Here is a 21,171-nt window from a genome sequence, read left to right on the forward strand (position 1 = left end):
CTTTATAGTAAACGAGGAGCACCACCTCTGGCGGCATCATGTTTATCTTGTCCTGTCCCCAAAGGTCAGTTAAAATTGTCTCCTGCCGGGCATCGACACAGTCTCACTAAAATTCCTTGCTAATAGAAAGAGATCAGGAGAGGTACCAAAAAAAAGTTAAAAAAAATAAAAAAAAGCATAAATAATAATTGTTGTAAAGAATTAAATAAAACATTTATCCCAAGGCTTACAATCATCCTTCTCGGAGAAGTTTGTTGTCCCTGTAGCCACACTTTCCTATCTAGTATATGAAGGTTCCTGGCTTGAGATTTTGAGGGCGCATCTCCAAGTATTTACAAATTACAAGTATGCGCTTTGTTGCCATAGTGAAGAATTTCTATGTTTCTAGAGGAAGACTCGGCCACGGTCATCAGCTGGATCCGAAGGGGTCCAAGAGGTAATGGTTGCGTCCACTCTTTGCTCCGAGACATCTGAGCCTTGGTGCGGGACAGAGGGACCTTCCAGGCCAAGCATGTTTTCCATAAAGCAGGGCTGCGGACTGGGTGGCTGCTGATTATGTAGTCAGTCACTCTGACAGTACCCTGTGGGCTGGAGATAGGAAGCTGCCCGTGGTACTCCGAGGCATTTTGCTTTTTCGATTTTATTGGGTGTATATCCGTACTCGTCAGGTATGATCTACCCGCCTTAGTACCAAAAAAAAAAAACGAATTTCATGTTCATTATCTATTTGTTATTAGGTTTATGTATTTCTGACATTCTCGAAACTTTTGTTTACCGAAACATATTTTAAAAATTATTTAGACTAATAAATATCTTCTTTGACGTACCAGTGGTACATAGTTTGGCCATTGATGGCACCGAAATTCAAGTTTGAAAATTAGCCCACGATATTTTTAACTTATATTAAATTTTAGGGTCCTCTCCTCCCTATATATTCTCTTATAGCTGTCCACATGTTACTAGGTCATGGTACAGATCTATCTTAATACGTGGTTGGTAAATGGATATATACCTCTTACGTGACTTCGAAGATATATGATTATCTCCAACCCTAAGTGATATCATCCCTCGAATAAGATATATAATTGTCGTTTCATTGCTCGGAACCATTCATCATCGTAGGATCCATCTTCCATGCTTACTTCGTCAAGGCCTGATACGATTCCAATTCTGTCTATATAAACCACAACCGAGAACACTTCGCCAGGCTCTTCACCAAACCCATCCAGAAGAGCCATTCGAGGCCGTGGACACCCACAGCAAACCACCATGGCCATCGATCCATTCCTCGTAGCCTGCGCTTTGCTTTGCTTCCTCCTCCACCTCGCCCTCCGCCACTTCCTCGGCAAGCCCGCCTCCACCCTCCCACTCCCCCCGGGCCCCCGCGGCATCCCCATCCTTGGCGCCCTCCCCCTCGTCGGCTCCACCCCCCACTCCTCCCTCGCCCGCCTCGCCAGGCGCTACGGCCCCATCATGTACCTCAAGATGGGCACCTGCGGCGTCGTCGTCGCCTCCTCCCCCTCCGCCGCCCGCACCTTCCTCAAAGCCTTCGATGCGCAATTCGCCAACCGCCCCTCCGCCATCAGCGCAAAGGAGGTCACGTACGGATACCAGAACATGGTCTTCTCCAACTACGGCCCCAAGTGGAAGCTCCTCCGCAAGCTCGCCAGTTTCCATCTCCTCGGCGCCAAAGCCCTGGCCGACTGGGCGCCCGTGCGCCGTGCCGAGGCCGCGCACATGGTCCGCTGCATTCTCGACGCGGCTCGGATAGGCCGGCCGGTCACGCTGCCCGACGTGCTCGTTTGTGCTTTCGCCAATATAATTAGCCAGATAACGCTGAGCCTGCGCATCTTCGACGCCCAAGGGGAGGAGTCGAACCAGTACAAGGACATGATCGTGGAGCTGTTGACCGGCGGAGATCTGTTTAACATCGGGGACTTCGTGCCGGCAATCGCGTGGATGGACTTGCAGGGAGTGCAGGCGAAACTGAGAAGGATTCACAAGAGGTTTGATGGGATGGTAACGAAGCTTTTGGAGGCGCACGCGGCGTCGGCCAAGCAACGGCAGGGGAAACCGGATTTCTTGGATGTGATTAAGGCGAACAGGGAAGGAGAGGATGGGCAGACCATCACCGATGTAAACATCAAGGCGCTCGTCTTTGTATGTCCTCCTATGCTCTATCACTATTATTTACTTAATATCTGGGTCCAACTCTGCTACCTGTTAATTTTGCCGTGGTATTCGCTTGCTTTCCTTTTTAAATCCGGAGATCTCAAAGCAATCGGGACCTTTTTTTATTTACTTGGGACAATCTATCCTTAGTTCCATCATCTTTGCATTCTCTTATCTTTTTAATTTCATAGGCTGAGCTGCCGCTGTACCAGCAAGACTTAATAGTGGATTCGCACGAAGAAAGATAAATTAATCCTTCTTTGGTGCGAAAGAGACAACCCTTATCCATCCCGCATGAGCCTCAGTACACCATAACAGTCCCATAATGCATGGATAGCCATGATTATGGATCCTCATCCTTTAGTTGGGTCCACTAGGGTATACATGGAATTTAATAACATGGGTGCAATAGTTGTTGCAAGGAATGCATCTGTTACTGCACATAAAATGTTTCTTGGGATAACATAATGCTAGCCGAGGAACTACTTCTTAAAATATAAAAATTTTGGCTAGTTAGACCAATTCTCTCAAATCATGCGGCAAAGGAAATTTCCGGGTGCACAAAATAGGAGTTTCACCATCTTTGGTGGGTGAAATTTATTTACCCCCATATTGCACTTTATAGGTGCGTCTTGCTTTAACAAAAATGCATCTAAATTAGTTCATTTCTTAGCTTATTTCTAAGGGAAAAAAAATCAAGAGGTGTGTCTGTTTAAAACTGAGAGTAAGTTATTAGATGTGAGTCACGATAATCAATATTTTCTTACGTGAAATTAATGTTTTCTCTCACAAACATGACGATATGTTCAATTTTTGTTCTTTTGAATTGGATATAAATTGTTAATGTTAATGCTAGAATCTTTTTGGTAGTGTCACCAAATGGTAGATACGCACATCTGTTGATTTGACTGTCCAACTGCTTGCCCCTTGTTCCATCATAGTTGCTTTAATGTCACGTATCACGTTGTCCTTATATGAAATATTCATGATTGTTTGGCCTCACGTTTTTATTTTTCTCGATCAATTAGCCTCACGTATTCCCAAAGGTGTTATCCGGGAAAAAGCGAATGGCAAATACCCATGTTTTTTAAATGGAGATATCTTCAATAATAAACTTCTGGAATTCCAACAAATATATGCACACAAATACGTAAATATATAAATAAATTTAAATATCATAATTCTTGATGGAATCACAACCATCCATCAAACAACTTCGAATTTATTTTATTTTATTTAAATATTACTTATTTTCTTCCTTTGGGTACTTTTTGTATTTTATTTTCATTTAGTTCAAAATTATTTCTCTTATGTTAGGCTTATGTTTATTGTTCAAATTTTTCTCACTCACATGTATTATAGTGTCAAATTGCTAGCTTTTTCAAAATGAATTGTTCCAAGAGGAAAGCTCAAGTACATACTCTATGAACAATATTAATTAGGCTACATTGCAAGTTATAATTTAATTTGTAAACACAAAAAAAGTTTTGAATACATAGGATAAAACTACTATATTATTAAATTATAAAATTGTTATATTTATTACTTTAAAAAAAGTTCTTGCAGCCATTTAACCACTGCAGATTTTGTAAAAAATATAAAATATATAAATAAATTTATCTCATCCTATCAGCTTAATTAAGCTTTTAAAACAAATGGTGATTTCAACATGATATCAGAGCAGAACCATCGATGCAAGCACGGAAAATCATATTTACGGACATTATATATGTTTATACTGCAATTATTTATGTATGACAGCAACATGACATAGGGGTGACGTTTCAACTTTCTTAACTTGTAAGTGAACGATGAGAATGGGCGCCCATCATCCTTTATCCGACCACGATTCATTGAACATTTCTTTTGTCATGCATCATTCCTCAATAACTAAAACAATGGACTGCTCGATCCTTTTGTGGTCATTTTGTAGTGGCCAGCAATATATATCATGCATGTAGGCAGATCTTAATTATTTGTGGACATCATAGATGCATACACTGCAAATTTTATTGCAGATATTTATATATGACAGCAGCATGGTATATGGGTGACGTTTCAACTTTTTTGAATTTGTAAGTGAACGATGAGAATGGCCCATCAACCTTTATTCATTGAATTGTAAGTGAACGATGGCCGACCTCTATTTTGTCATACATTTCTTTCGCCATCCACCATTTGCTCCAACTTCGTTAAATATTGAGCCAACGCTATCCCAATTGCACTATGAAATGGATGGACGTGTACAGGCGCAGATTCGTCCACACACGCAAAACTAATTAACAATGTTGCCGATAATTTTTTCTTGATCCATGATATCTATGTTCCAACCACCACCCTTATCTAATACGACCGCGACGTGCAAATTAGCCACGGTTTGACATTTCCGCCCTCCTTTATTTGATCAAAAATTTTCAGAGAACTTTTATTTTTTCAAATTAGAGGAGAAAAACAAATTAATTTAGAACATGGCCACTTCCAAAATCAATATGCTCTTGCTCTTGAGTCTAGATCCAGAGTGCATGATGCATGCAAACTAATATATATTCATTCACTGACAGGATCTATTCACCGCCGGCACCGACACATCCTCCGTCGTCATCGAATGGTCCATGGCCGAAATGCTCAAGAACCCAAGCATTCTGAGGCGTGCACAAGCCGAGATGGACCGAGTCATCGGCCGAGACCGTAAACTGGAAGAATCCGACATACCCCAGCTCCCATACCTTCAGGCGATATGCAAGGAAGCGCTCAGGATGCACCCTTCCACCCCTCTCAGCCTCCCCCACTTCTCCTTCGACCCATGCGAGGTCGAAGGCTATTACATTCCTGGAAACACGCGTCTTCTTGTTAACATCTGGGCTATTGGTAGAAACCCCGACGTGTGGGAGGATCCCCTGGAATTCAAACCGGAGAGGTTCTTAAGCGGCAAGACAGCGGAGATAGACCCTCAAGGCAATTACTTCGAGCTCATACCATTTGGGGCTGGGAGAAGGATTTGTGCCGGCAAACTGGTGGGAATGGTATTCGTCCAGTATATGTTAGGTACGTTGCTGCACTCCTTTGACTGGAGTCTTCCTGAAGGAGAGGAGCTCAACATGGACGAGAAGTTTGGCCTGGCTCTCCCTAAGGCCGTCCCTCTCAAAGCCTCTGCAAGTCCACGGTTGGCACCGGAGGCCTATATATGAAATACCGTGCTTTAATTTACTTGCGTGGTTGTTTCCCAAGGAGTTAAATATTTTTGTTTTATATCAATGTCGATTGAGTAACTCAGACAATAAATGGATAAGGAAGCACGTATGTGTGTGGTTGCGTGAAAAAAGAGCCTTGGGTTTCAATCTAACAAGAAAGACAGAGAGAGAGAGAGAGCGCCATAACCATTGGGTTTGATCCTATCAGATCCCATCTGAATGTGGCTTACTTTTTTCAGAGATTTAAACAATCCAGGTTCCACGTTAAGATAAGTTTGTAGTAATTAGAGTATGTGATGAGTTCCGTACGTATCTTATTTTATCCTAACTCAAATGGGAGGTAACGCATATACTAATCACCGAAATTGTTTTTCATAGTGTTGATATTCATTGCTAAATCCTTATTTCATTTAGGATTTGTTTTTGCTGCTAGCCCACTTTAGTAATATATTAGAGTTTGTTATCTAGTTGAAATGGGATCGATGCTATCGTCCTTTAATAGGAGATGTTGCTATTTCTATGTTTAGGGAGAGTGTGTGTAGTTTTTTTAAGAAGGGGAGAGGGTTACGTGAGTTGGAGTTGAAAGAATTTTAGAGAGGGGTCTTTGTAAAAAAGAGCCCTTCTTCTCTTCAGAGTGATTTATTCCTCTCTCCAATTTTTTTTCACTATTTTTGTTTGATATAATTGGTATTTATTCTAACTCATGAGCCGACACGTTTAATCTACTCGGGATAGCAAGTCAATTCTTGAGATAGGTGATGGATCTTATAAAGGAATATGCTATAGGTTTCTCCCAACTCATCCAAAAGTGTCACTACAGAAAAAAGGGAATTTTCCGACTAGAGGAAGCCGACCCTAGGTAGAAGTATGGGCGATTTTGGCCCCGGCGCTAAAATTTGCCGAAATTCGCCGATGGCAGAGGAAGTAGACGACGCTTATAAGCGTTGTCGGAGTCAACCAGAAGGGATGAGTTGCTGCCCTTTCCATTCCGTTCAATTTGGGATGAGTCTAGAAACTCATGACCTAAGGGAATTTAGTTAGTTGGCAGAGGACATGACTTTTCAACAAAAATATCTGAAATTAGAAGCTAACTTGGAGGCCAAGTTCTATACAAGAAGTTTGGACAACGTGAAGAAAAGATTTGCCCAAGAGTATTCATAAGGTACAATTGGATTGCTTAGTATCAACAACCTGCTGGTATTTATGGAAAGAACGAAACAGGTGAATATTTCAGTTCGAAGCAAACTCTCCAAGCAAAATCCTGAAGCAATGCTTTTACTTACTAGAAAGCTAACTTCAATTTACCGCGGAAGATTCAAGCAGCAAATAACGGATGTTTTAAGCAAGTTCAAAGCTGCAGACTGAGATTTTGTTTTGCACTTTCCAAAAGAGTGTTTGGTAATAAGCAAGCTGTAACTCACACCTCTCTTGGTGCAGCTGTGGAGGGGCTCCTTCTCGAAGCAAAACTCACAGTTGCACTACCTATTTTAAATAGGCTCAGGAAGTGGGACCTTTTGATCAATAAAATTTTATGAGAAAGGTAATCTCTATTTTTCATAATTTCAGTTAAATATTTAAATTTTATTTAGAAATAAATCCAATTAGGCTAAATTGGATAAATAGCAAACATTATCTTTACTGAAAATAACAGTTCCAAAGACGACCCTTTTCAGTGGTGTATTTATATATTAACCAAGCTAGCAACCTAAGAAGAGGGTGGATTAATTATATTTCTTTAAAAAAAAAAAAAAATAACTGCAACTTAGATTTTCTTAAGTACTATAACTGCAGTGTTGTGAAGGAACAGATCGAGTAATAAAATAATAAATAACAAACAAACTAGTGGTAAATGCCTTTACTACTCCATTAATGTACGGTCGGCTAGTCGTTGGGATGCTCGGTGTGCTGCAGATGTGACAAGTCCAGCCGCTATGGTTCTAGAGGTGGTTTCATCCTCCTTTTCCATAGTTGCTCATTTCTCTGGGGATGGCTCTTGAATTTATCTATTTTTATCCATTCCACTGGAGATGACTCCTGGCTTTTGGGAAGCGGCTCCTGACCATTCGCAGGGTCAGCTCCTCTTGCATGAGACGGTTCCCAGCTTTATATAGGTCGACTCCTGAACTCGGGAGATGACTCATTCCTTGTGTTGCTCAACTCTTGAGTTTGGGTGATGGCTTCTGAGTACTTGGGAGATGACTCATTCCTTGTGTTGAACATAGAGAATATGGCTACTAGTTATCAAGATGAAAAGAAGAGGGACTGGCAATAGTGGTCGGTGGTGTTCGATGGGAGGTGCATGGAGGTTTGAGGGGCTCTTAAATAGAGCAGAGCCAGGGTCTCCTTCAGCCCTAAAAGTCTTCCCATCTTCGGACTCCCATAGGGAGTCGAAGAAGAAGGTGACTCCCATCTGGAGCTTGCCTCTTCATGGCATGTGCGTCTATTTTCTTTAACAAAGGCCTTTGCGATCTTTGGGCTGGTTCGGTCAAGTGGACCAGGCCCAATTCAGTATTACTACCTTTAAAAGGGCCGCGTATTGCAAATCACTTGGTGGATATCAAATAAGTTAAGACCTCACAATCTCTAGGGATGGTACACTAATCAGAAACCTAAGTGATTGGACAACTCTATATTGTTAAGCAAACTTAATTCCTGTTTTGTCTCCCATTTGAGCAACTCATATCAAAATAGTATACATAGGGTGCCTTAGCTCCCTCAAATTCTTCAAGATATACTTTAGTGATTTTATCCATTGATAATTTCATCCACTTTTCTATTTTGACATCTCCCCATCTATTTACATTAACCATAAGAGTGTGGTGAAGTTGATTGGAAGTACCAAGTCTATCCAAGCCATCGCTTATTATTATGATTAACTTGTATTTATAATTTCTTTTAATTATTACGTGTAGGTTCATATGCATTAGCACATGTTATGCAACTAGTTAGCATAAAAGCTTATATAAGACGTAGTATTCTTTTCAACAAATCTCAAGACAACATGCTAACATTGTTTGGGTTGAAAACTTGGTATTAGACCTCTTCAAAAATCAGGCAGCCTGTTCGAGCCTGATTCATTTTGGACAGATCTAGACCTAATTTTCAAACCCAAATAGCCGATTTGGGCCTAAAATTTAAACCTACCTATTAAACGAGCCGAGCTTGGATTTACATGGACCTAGCTAGAACGCGGTCTGAGTCTGATATTTATATTATATATTATATATGATACATATAATATAACATAACATAACATAAAAAATATTATATAATATACAATATTATCAAAATATTTTTCACCTTCTTTCTCATCTCATCTTCCCCCTCCTCTCCTCCTCCCACTACCCCTATTGCCTCTCACCCCCTCCCCTCCCTAGGTGCTTTTTTGTTTTTTTTTTTTGTTTAAAAAAGTGATTTTCCTGGCAAAGTTGCGGCCTGAATAAACAATCCGAAGTCATTGGATCTGGGAAGTAAAACTGAATGTCGGATCGGGCCGGATCGGGCCGGATCGGGCCGGATATGAACCGAAAAAATTAAAGGATAGCCAGGCTCGAATTCGGCCCAGCCCGTCCGCTGGGCAGGTCTACCTAACCTTAGCGGTTCTTTAGGCCATCCACATGTCCAATGAGCTCGCACCCTTATCTTTTTTCTCTCTCTTATCTCTGGCTTCCTTGCTCCCTCGCTGCCATCCGACAAGCCTCCCGGAGAGCAGCAGCATGACCACCACCCCCACCCTCGGTCTACTAAAACTCCTCCCCAGCTCTATCCCCTCCTCCAAACTCATCCCAAAACCATCATCAGACCTCCCACTTTTGTCCCGGACCCACTCCCCCCTTCCTCACCTCGAACATGCCGCCCTCCATTTTCTCTCCAAAGCATTCCCCCTCCCTGCCACGGCTGCGGCCCTGTCCCTTCCCCTCTTCCTCGACCCCAAGGCAAGTTCCATTCCTCACCTCCCGTGCTCCTTCTCTCTCTCCCACCTCCTCCTCTCCTCGTCTTTCCTCGTTCTAATTGATATCATGGATTTCATGGATCGAAGGATGCTCTGGCGGTCGGCGGGGAGTTTGGGATCTTGGAAGGCCGGACGTTATCGCTGATCCACCCGGTGGTGATGGGAAGCCTCTTCTTCTACACGCTGTGGGCTGGTTATTTGGGATGGCAGTGGCGCCGCGTGCGGACCATCCAGGACGAGATCAACGAGCTCAAGAAGCAGGTGAAGGCCCCCGCCCAGCCCGCTGCCGCTGTTGCCGCCGGGGCCGACGGCACCCGGGAGGCTCCGCCGCCAACTGCAGCGATCTCCCCGGTGGAAGCCAAGATTCAGCAGCTCACCGAGGTCAGTGAGGGCTTCTGTTTTGAGTCTGTAAAGTTACATTTTTTTCTGAAACGAGATCCCCAAAGTTTTGTTTGGTAGTTTCTTTTTTCCTTTTGTGATTCTAAATCGTCCATCTACTTTTTAAAATAATAATAAGAATTTTTTCAGGAAAGGAAGATGTTGATCAAGGGGTCGTACCGGGATCGGCACTACAATGCGGGGTCGATACTGTTGGGGTTCGGAGTGTTCGAGTCGGTGGGTGGTGGCCTCAACACATGGTTCCGCTCCGGGAAGCTCTTTCCGGGGCCCCACCTTTTCGCCGGCGCTGGTACGTACTTGCTTCATATGTTAATTTCGGCAGCACAATGCCATCTCAATAATACCATTCGATAAGTCACTCAGCTCCTGTTTTATCCTTATTGCTCCCATGTCATGAAATGAAGTGAAATGAATGGTGCAAGGCAGCTGAGTGATTTTTGTGAGATACCAATAACATAGCACTGCTCGGCAACGAAAATACCCATGGTAGATAAGCCATATTAGGTCTTGTGGACTTAGAAGCTAAGCTTATATGGATTAGACACTCAAATGTGGCATGCACAATGCATGTGGATGAAGAAATCTGGTTATAGGCATGGAGCTTCATGAGTGCACTATCAAAATTTGAGAGAGCAAAATTACATATTTCTTGGCCTTCTCTTGATAATAGAATGGGACTGTAAGATGTTTTCTGTTAAAATTCTCTTATATTCTGTACTGGGATATATAAGCCTCAATAATTAATCAGTGGCTCCAAGAGTCTGTCCTTGCATGCTTTTCTCGCTATATAAAAAGACTTGTCGATTACTAACTCATGATCAGTAGGGGCAGGAGCCTCTATAATTGGTTTGGTTATAAAAACTGTATGTGATGCACATGGCACCCTAACATGCCAAGCTGTTGGGATTCGTGGCAGAAAGAAATGGGAGTTAGATAACAAATGAGTTCAGTGAGAATTCAGGACTTTTGTAAAGGTAGGTAGGATTTGAGAGGTGCAGATGCACCTGCCCGAGTTCCCACTATAACAATATCCGTAATAATAGTAGATACTATTATATATAAAAGTAATTCTTTGTTGGTCATCCATCATCCGAATTAAATGTTTAATTATTTGTCTCACATGTAGTTATGTTAGAAAGCAAACCTAATCGAGAAAAGGAGGGGAAAAATAAGAGAGAAATTTTTAAGAAACTGGAAACTTGAAGAAAAACCAATTTCTCAACTGTCTCTCTCTAAAAGGAAACAAGATCAGAAATAATTTTTTTTGGGTAAGCGATCATAAATAATATTCTTTAATAAGTTTAGAATCACACACGTGGGATGCATGTGATTTATTCTAGAGATGGTAGCATTAGGTGGATAATTGAAGTAAGAAGGCAAAAGAAACATAATTAAAATTCCCTCTTCTCCACACCCTCCCTGTGCCCTGTTTCCCCATATCATGCCTCTTTCTCTCTCTATCTTTTCACTCTTTCTGGTTGGATTTTTGAAGTAAAGAAGGATGTCATAATAATTTTAGAGGCTTTATTTCTCATTTTTCTATTCTAACTGCATTGGGATTTTAAATCCTTTTATAATTAGAAAATTTTCTTCTACAAAGAAGAATCCAATTGCAAATTGAAAGTTCAGTCATATAGAGCTCTTTGGTTAAACATAGAAGATGAAGGAATGACAACCATCTGTCCTTCCTCTCATGCACATGGCACATACTAAAATCTTGTTAATGAAAGGCAAATACAATTCCATCCTTAATCCATCTTTCCTTTTTCCATTCTCAATACCCTTTGCTTTTCAGCTTTTCTTTATCGAACCTTAGTATCATTATATGATCATCTCACCCGAGATACTATCACTACAATCTTCTTTTGTGTTTATGCGCCATTAATTGTAAGTTATTGTCCTACCTCACCACAATATCTCCTACATCCATGGTTGCCACCCTACCATCTCTCTCTCTCTCTCCCTCTTTCACCCTGATACTCCATTAATGCTTTGCTTCTCTCTCTATGCTTAAGTGATCCTGCTCTTCACCCTCTATCATCCTACCTAAACAAAATTACTTCTCCACCAACTCGACAAACTATTAGTGCTCCATCTATCATCATTGCTACCTCTCCCCATCTCTCTCTCCCTTCATATTCTATTGCGCTACTCTTATTCCTTTATCCTTTAGCATGGTGTGCAATGATAGATCTAGGGATTTTATATAGGGGACACTATTCTTAACAGATGATAGCTACAATCTTAATTAGAAGTTAGTTTTGTCACAAGTAAACCTAACATATAGAAGCCTAAGAAGTTCGTTTAAAATGGAGTGAGCTACATTTATTCCTACTTCCATGGTGCTTCATCACTTGACCATTTCTCTCTATCTATTTCTCTCTCCCCCCCAGACTCAATTAATGCTTTGCATCTCTATGCTCAAATGATCCTACTCTTGACCCTCTATCATCCTACTGAAACAACTCTTCTTACTCCACCAACTCTACAAACCATTAGTGTTTCCTCTACCATCCCACCATCTCTCTCCCCCTTCTTGTTCTATTGTCCTACTGTTAGTCTTCTATCCTTTACTCTATCATGGCTCACAAGGATAGAGCTAAAAATTTCTTGTAGGGGCCATCATTCTTAATAGATGATAATAAAAGCTTGATTAGATGTTAGCTTTTATATTAACATATAGAAATCTAAGAAGTTCATTTAAAAAGGAAAATGCATCGACCAACATTTTTTCTCAGATCTCATTTGTTGATTTTAAAAGAACAAAAAGGCTAATTGTACTTGATGACCTCAAGTTTTTGAAATTGTTGCATAATTGCATCATTATCGCAATATCTAATATTTCTTTGTCGACATAGACAACGAAAATATTATTCATCTATTAATTTTCCATTTAATTATGCACCCATTTTTTTGCTGATATTTATAGTAGAAAATGCTCTTTTAATAATAGCCATTTCAACTAGTAAATTGAATGCCACCTTGATAGATTTGTAACCAATGAATATAAAAATATGTTTTTTAGCTTTAACCATCATTTTAACAAGATCATCAAGCTTCTTTGATTCTAGACATGTATAGAAAAATTCATATTAATGATGTAAGTCTAAAGTTGATCGTCAATGCCATGTTGGACATTATCTCATGTCACTCTCATGTGATATAAAAGGATTTCCAAACCTTATAGAAGTCTTTATTTTCTTTTAGAAAAGTCAATGCATTGATCACAAAAGGGACAGAGGCTCAAGTAAACTATCATGAAAGAGAGGTCCAAGCCCACTCGATCATACTATAATGTTAGGGGCCATCATATGAGAGAAGTGGCTTTGGGGGGAAGGGAGGCGATACTCGAGAGGGGAATAATGGATTTTGTCGAAACCAAAAGACGTTCGGCCCCCTTTTTTCCACTAGCTATTCACTCCATTGTTAGACTAGCTATTCACTCCTATGACTACGCCACCAAACTAGTGCTCGGTTTACAATCATTACTGCATTATCTATGGCTTATCTTTGTTCCCACCGAGTCTCTTGCCCTTCTTGTAATATGGCCAACTTCTCTGGTACTTCCCTCCCCTCTTTACCCCCAACACCCCCCCCCCCCCCTCCCCTTCTCCAAAACAAAAAAAAAAAAAAATATTGTGGCCACAAGATCTTAGGTAGATTGATGTTATGATGAAAGGTCAATAATAAGATTATAAATGAATGAGAAATAAATGTTCTAGCTTTCCTATCATTGCTACTTCACTGAACTATTGCTCAATTTATAATCACTATCACATTATCTATGTCTCATCTCTCACCCTGTTATTTCTTGACCTATACTTTGTTGTAATGTGGCCAACTTATCTGTTACTTCTCTCCTCCTGCCCTATATTGCCGCCATAAGACCCTAAGTATAGATTGAAGTTATGATGATAAATAAATGGATAATAAGATTATAAATGAGTGAGAAATAAAATATAATAGAAAATATATGGTAGTGCCATACCCTGTTTCATTTCATACTTTTGATTGTTATTTACTGTGTTGGTCAAAACAAAGACCACATGGTTTTTGCTATTTGCATGTAAATAATCAATAATATATATCATGACATGACCACATAATTTAATAAATGAACTGAATAATCTAGCACCATAAAGAAACAGAGGGCCAACCAACCTCTCAAAAAACTGCACCCAACATACAAACAAATTGCCATATTATCCTATTATGTTTCATTAATCTAATAGGGCCGACAATGCCAATATTGAAATAAACCCACTTGCCTCTACCAACAGAAAAATAAAAATAAAAATAAAAATGAACACTTGCTATTCATTAGAATCTACATTTTTTATTACTGTTAATTCTACCTTGTGCGATGCCCTTATACCTCCCAATTCCCATGTTTTGGTGCACTTTTCTTTTAGCAAACATATCCCTCCATATTTGCTCTCTAAAAGTGACTTTAAAATACAACAAAATACAGACTGTATGAGGGAGTTTGCATGTGTGCTTGTGTAGATATGAGTATATATACATGAGTCTACATATATGTATTACACAGAATCATGATTTATGTGGAATAGTAGCTGTTCATCAATTAATTTTCCCTTGAATACCCACATGCTCTGCGCATGCCCTGGACTAGTCTATCAAAATGCCTAAACATACATAATAGTCAGAGAATTAAAAGCAATAACTCAAAATAAGCCAACAAGTCCCATATGACATACATGATTCCTAAACAACTTTGTCGGCAAACCTTTAGTCATAGGATCAACGATCATTAACTCGGTATTTATATGCTCAATAACCACTTCTTGCTTTTTATTTTTTTTCTCGCACAATCAAATACTTTATATTGATGTGCTTACTTCGGCTTCCATTTTTGTTATTTTTAGAGAAGAAAACTGCAGCCGAATTATCACAAAAAATATTTAATAGCTTAGCAATAGAATTGACAAATTTTAGGCTAGATATAAATTCTTCCACCATAGTGCCTGTGATGTAGCTTCATAGCATGTGATGAATTCTGCCTCTATAGTGGATGATGCAACAATACCTTTATTATTGTATTATAGTATAAATATAATATTATATTACATTATATCATAATGCATTGATATATTATGTTATATAATATTAACTAATGCTATATTATTATGCTATAGTATACAATATTATATTACTATATTATGATAATATTATATTACGTTATAGTAATATTATACTATATTATATATTTATGTATTAATACATATTATATTTTATTTTGCTCTGTTGTCTAATATTGTGCAATGTCCTTTATGGTCATTTTGTCATACCAAAAGTACTTTTTCAGTTCGTTTACGAAATACATATTAAAGTCTCACGATATTTTAGAAATGTAGTTACCAAAGAATAAATAGTTTTTTATAAAAGCTCTATTTTAAAAACCTCTACCTCAAAAATCTCTACTTTCGAAAGTTCTACTGCTAATAGCTTTGCCAAATGGGGCCTTAGTCTTAAATAAAAAATATTAGACACGGAGGGACAGTCTGATGGATAATATCACTTTCCTTTTGCTTAATAAAATTATGGAGGATTATACTCATATTGTTGAATGTTAAACTAATTCACCATTATCAAATCATTTGGATTAAAAATCAGCATAAACCCTTGAATTGGCTAAAAATGTAAAGTGACTATGGCAATTCTCTAACAGAAGACTTCGCTCTGCAACTTTGCAAACTCCATATTTGGTTCAATCATATTCAGTATCGAGTGAAAAAAATCAATCATTTTTCATGAAATTTAGTCTGGAGGGAGATATATGTTGATCATAGAAGACTCTTTTTCCATGTTACTTACAATAGCACCATCTTTATGAGCCCACCTCATTTGTTGACAATATTTACAGGCATAGAAAGGCACCATGGAAGTAATCTTTGAGGAGAAATATCATATGCTTAAATGTAAAAGGGAAGCTGTGCAAGGGTGATGTTACTGAGAATAGACAACTTGCGGTATTTTTAGAAAAATCAGGTGGCTTAAAACATGGTAAAAATGTAAGGTGAATATCATCCATATACACTCTTGAAGAATAAAGAGAGCCTCTTATAGTGATGGCTGTTGTTCGTACGGTCAATGTTCATCTATTTTATTCAGAAATAAACATTTCAAAAAGCATGAAACAAATGTAATGTTAAAGGGTCAGGAGTTTGTTTTCCTGAAATAATTAGCTTAAGTGAGATTGCTCTTCAATCTAAAAATCTTTGAATTATTTGATCTGCGGAGATCTATGACCATTTCCTATTTTTGAATTTCCCCCATATGTCTAGAAAGTCATGACATGACAATATTTCCCCCATAAGTGAGGTGTCCTCCTTTAAATAGCTTTACTCTACTAAACTGAACTATTATGTTGAATGATAAAGCTGGGCAAGAACATGATACATATTTATAAAGGAGGTTCTTGCATCTAGAACATGTCATTCTATTCCTAGCCCTATATTCAAAGTTCAAGGTTCTTCTTCCCCTCTATAAATATTTTCCATGTCAATGTTTTCCATATCTCACTAACTTTTCAACTTTAGTACTAGTATAAATTTGCTTCAGCTTTATCTCATTACTAATATTTCCAACATTTTGATTTGGTTGTTTATTGCAGCTATCACGGTCTTGTGGGCCGCAGCTGCAGCGCTTGTGCCTGCCATGCAAAAAGGAAATGAGACTGCAAGGAATCTGCATATTGCATTGAACGCACTAAATGTTCTATTATTTATATGGCAGATCCCAACGGGATTTGAGATAGTCCTCAAAGTGTTGGAATTCACCAATTGGCCTTGAGTTAATAGTTTTCCTTTCTTATTCCACTAGCTAATCTTTTTTCTAGCTTGATTTGATATCTGTGTAAATCCTCTAAAGAAAGTGTTCTTCATGATTTTTCACTTACATGTATCACATGTGAATTGACTCTTTAATTTTTTCACTCTAAGATGCACTTTTAAGGTAATTGTAAGGGCCTGTTTATGGCGAGCCTGGTCAAGCCTGCGTTGGCTTGGACTAGCCACTTGGGCTGCTAAGCGTGCGCCCAAAACATGAGAAGGGAGAAGAAGACTCCTGAAAGGAGTGATCTTTCTCCCCGAGTCCATCGAGGAAGAGGATTTTGAGGCTCGCCTGGATTCTAATGAAACTCTAGGACTCGATCTATAAAAGACTCTCCTATTTCCCCTCTAGGCTTCGTTCCTAGTCCCCAGTCAACCGGTGAGGTCCATCGCAATCATTAGCTTGATTGCCATTAGAGAATCACCAGATTTGGATGCCCTATTATCTCTCCCCTATTTTTTTTCTCTTTGCTTCTTTTGCCGAAACAACAATAAACGCTGGATGTGGCCATATTCGAGTTGTCGGGGGCTGGAGTTGCTGTTGCTGCCATCAAGGGTCATTGCTGTGGGGGTAGCCAGCCCTAAAGCCCTCTTCCTTCATTTCTTTTAAGAGTAGAACCATAGGTTTCTCTCTCATATCCTCTCTCTCATTCTCTCTCTTACTCTCTCTCTCATCTTTTTTCTCTCTCTACTCTTTCTTTCACTCTCTAATGTTTTAGTGGACCAATGGTGGGTCCAAAGATGTCTTCTGGATTCGAGTTGACACTAGGAGAGGTCCTAGACCGGCATTATACGAATCATCTACTATATCATTCTGTAATTTTTTTTGGTTGACTATGGCCACCTATTGATTCTTTCGATGTTTGATTTTGGTATTCTTGGGGAGCCATCATTTGGATGAGAAGATACTTAGCTCTAGTTCTTAGATCAAAGAGCCGAGTAGTATATGCAGTGATTGAGTCTGTCATTGATCGAGGTAAGAATCCTCCAACACAATTATCTACATGATTATGAAAGTTCTATGTATAAATGTACCTTATATGATTGGGGATATGTTATACATATTGGCGTGTATTATGTGTTGATAATTTGATGTTGTATGGATTATGATGTTACTTAGTTTAGAATTCTATGAAACTTATTAATTGGTAACTAATTATAGAAATCCTATAGTGTAAATAAATTTAAAAAAAAATTATGACTTTGGCATAATTATATGATGGGGCATGGGCAGTATCTGGATTGGTAGGCCACGTAAGAAACATAGTGTATGTGTTGTGTCAGCCATGGGCTAAAGTGAAGCATTATGCTTGGCCTACTATAAGCTGGAGCATGGATGTAATTAGTCCAATGCCAAAAATCAATTCCAGATAATGATCTATATTTAATCATAGTTGTGACATAATTAAATCAAATGTTGCATAAATGTAAGAGTGGGGAAAAGGTAGGCATTTGGACTAGTCGGCCATATGTGAAATATGGTATGTCGGTTGTGGGTGATATTATGGTTGCCGGCTATGAGTGGAAGCATTGCATGTGTTTGGCCTGCCTTGACTTGAAGCATGGCTGTGACTAATCCGTTGCCAAAATCAAATCAAGATGTTAAATTTTGTTTAATTATAAGTAAATTGATTTTTTTGCATAATTATAAGATCAGGGATAAGAGGGGCATCTGGACTAGCCGGCATGCATGAATTATGATATATGTGATATCAGCTATAGGGTGAGATACGATATTATTGTTGCTAGTCATGAACAAAAATGTTGTGTATATGGCCAGCCATGGTCTGGATCATGGGCAGGACTTGTCCAGTGCTGGAATGATAACATTGTCCGTGTTTGAACTATGTTAACCCGTTAAAATCTCATTGAATTACTATTGAATAGAATTGTTGATTGGGCAATATATGACGTGTTTACACAGAACTATGGTGATATATGACATGTATCTCGAGTCTTCAATTATGGTGATTTATATGTAATTTTGTTGTTATATAGTTAAAACTTGATGTGTATGCAGACATGGCTTATATGGATGTTTTATAAATATATACATCGGATCTTTTAAGTATTATTGAATTAGCAGATTGTTGATGTATGAATCTTACTATTTTTAATCAGCTATATATTTGCTAAAAGATGTTTTCATATTCATGCTGGTGTGTATATGTGGAGGATTCTTATTGGGCTGTAAAGCTCATATCTCTTGTTGCATTTTTTTCTTGAGTCGCAAAATGCATAAATTCGAATGGATTTGGGCGTAGAGTTCAAGCTATGGAATTTTTACTTAGTTTATTTTCTAATACCAAATGATCGTTTGAATTTTTTTAATTGAATTAGTTTGATTATTTATTCATAATCGATTTATTTAGTTGGATTATTTGGCTATTATCCATAGTTTTAAATTTTGAAGTTAATTGGAAAAAATGTTCATCTTAGGCCTTACGTGATCTTTAGTGCGCCGCTCTAGAACTCATGTGGCCATGTCATATGGCTCACCCAAGTGATGGGTTCAGGATGAAATTGAAGTGTTATCAGAGCTTAGGATTAGGAGCCTTGGGTTTAGGTTCAAGGAGAGTATATTTGGGTAGACCTTCAAGTTGGGGCAAATTAAAATCATTGCTATGAATACGAGGCATCTTCGTGATATTTAAGTCATTTAGACTAAAGTAATTTGGGATGCTACTAATGATGAATGTACGTTGATATGACATGTGGAAGTGGACATGAGCATGCTAGGAGGCTAACCCAATTTGCTGATGGCTCCACTACTTGGGAGCCTTCCAAACGGCAAGAAGGTGCTTCGCGCTCGCCGACTAGGTTTAGCCCCAGCAAGAACATCCTATCGACCTCCCTAATATTACTCTTGAGACAGGAAATTTGAAGATGGGAACTCCAGGTGAACCTCAAATTTAGCCTAGAGAACAAGTCAACACCTCCCAATTGATGCAAATATTGATGCAACAACAAGCTGCTACTAGAGCAGATATGATGAGGATAACAGAGATACAACAATAGCAACAACAACAATTCATCCAACAACAGCAACAACAGTTAATACATCAACAACAATAATTCATCCAACGACAACAACAATAGTTAATACATCAATAACAACAATTCTTGTAGCAGCAGTTGCAGTTGCAACAAATGTTATATCAACAACAACAACAATAGCAGCAACAACATCAAGAGGGTACTAGGGCATAGCAGGAGCATCGAGTCAATTTGATAGACTTCAAAAGGTATGCACCTCCAGCATTGAATGGCATTTCCGACCCCATGGAGGCTGAAAGCTGGCTAAAAGAATCGGAGATAGTTTTCTAGGCCTTGAGCTGTCCCGTTGAAGAGAAGGTTACTTATGCCACCTTTATGCAACACGGGGAGGCAACTGAGTGGTGGGAGATGGAGAAAGGAAAGCTAGGGATGAATGATGCATCCTTTACTTGGGAAGGATTTAGAGAGGTCTTTTATAAGAAGTATTTTCTCTAGAGTATCCGATTTCAAAAATTTCGAAAGCTCTACCGACTGGAGCAGGGCAGTATGATGATTGCCCAATATGCAACAAAGTTTGAATGAATGTCCAGATATGCTCCAACTTTGATAGCAGTGGAGAGCGACGGGATTAGAAAATTCGAAAATGGACTTAGGGATCGAATCCAACATCTATTGATTGCACTTGAGCTATTCACCTATAAAGAGGTTGTTAACAAAGCCTTGATGATAGAGAAAGGACCTAATGATGCTCAAGCTGTAAAAGAGAAATATTTGAAGAAAAGGGTCCTACCAAATGTTTCTTAGAGTCAAAGTAGTAGACCCTTCGAGTCAAAGACCAAGAGATCGAACCTTGCTGCGGGAGAAATATTTGAAGAAAAGGGTCCTACCAAATGTTTCTTAGAGTCAAAGTAGTAGACCCTTCGAGTCAAAGACCAAGAGATCGAACCCTGCTGCTGGAGACAGAGAGCAGTCTCAAGATGATATCAAGTCTTACCAATGTAGTGGACCTCATTACTTGAGAGAGTGTAAGCAGCCTAGTGGAAATTGCTTCATATGTAATCAGCAGGGCTCCAAGACAGTTGCTTGTCAGATGCAACCAGTGCCTCTGTCCACTCAAGAAGTTCTAGCAAAGCGAGCATCTCATGATGGACAACAACAAGGAGGGCGACAACAGAGTTCTAGGACCTAAGGGCGAGTTTATGCACTCACCCAACATGATGCTAAGGCTTCTAACTCAGTGGTGATGGGTACTAAACTAGTTGTTAATATTCTTCCTTGCTATACAGGCTAATGATTGTTACCCGAGATATATGTTTAGCTTAGCCTTTCTGATTGAATTGATGGTGTCCTGTTGCTTGGTAATTAACTTATTATATCATAAGAAAAGTTTATGATGAAATTTCTCCAATAGCAAACTGTTGTACCTTTTGGGCACTGCATGGCATGTACTTGCAGTTGATGAAAATCCTTTGGAGGGTAAATATGGTAAAGCATAATTCCGCATGAGAACAGCTTATGTGCACATCAATTTTTTCAAGGTGATTCCTCAAATATAAATATATCGATGATAAATTACGAAATCTTTTCCATTGCAACAAGAAGCTATTTG

General features: G+C 39.1%; 2 protein-coding genes across 2 annotated transcripts; both read left to right on the forward strand.

Moving 5' to 3' along the window:
* Nucleotides 1–958: 958 nt before the first annotated feature.
* On the forward strand, nt 959–5,636 carry LOC103713287 (flavonoid 3',5'-hydroxylase 1-like). Its single transcript, XM_008800165.5, has 2 exons — nt 959–2,160; nt 4,734–5,636. The coding sequence occupies exons 1-2, from the start codon at nt 1,270–1,272 to the stop codon at nt 5,358–5,360; spliced, it is 1,518 nt and encodes a 505-aa protein (XP_008798387.3). The 5' UTR covers nt 959–1,269; the 3' UTR covers nt 5,361–5,636.
* Nucleotides 5,637–8,980: 3,344 nt separating this feature from the next.
* LOC103713288 (plant/protein) lies at nt 8,981–16,661 on the forward strand. Its single transcript, XM_008800166.6, has 4 exons — nt 8,981–9,298; nt 9,403–9,696; nt 9,844–10,003; nt 16,349–16,661. Exons 1-4 carry the CDS (start codon nt 8,981–8,983, stop codon nt 16,525–16,527), a joined length of 951 nt encoding a protein of 316 aa, XP_008798388.2. The 3' UTR covers nt 16,528–16,661.
* Nucleotides 16,662–21,171: the final 4,510 nt, after the last annotated feature.

Source organism: Phoenix dactylifera, chromosome 2 (genome assembly GCF_051530095.1).
Source record: "Phoenix dactylifera cultivar Ajwa chromosome 2, Ajwa_hap1_PhDact_Kaust_v1.1, whole genome shotgun sequence".
NCBI classification, from domain to species: domain Eukaryota; kingdom Viridiplantae; phylum Streptophyta; class Magnoliopsida; order Arecales; family Arecaceae; genus Phoenix; species Phoenix dactylifera.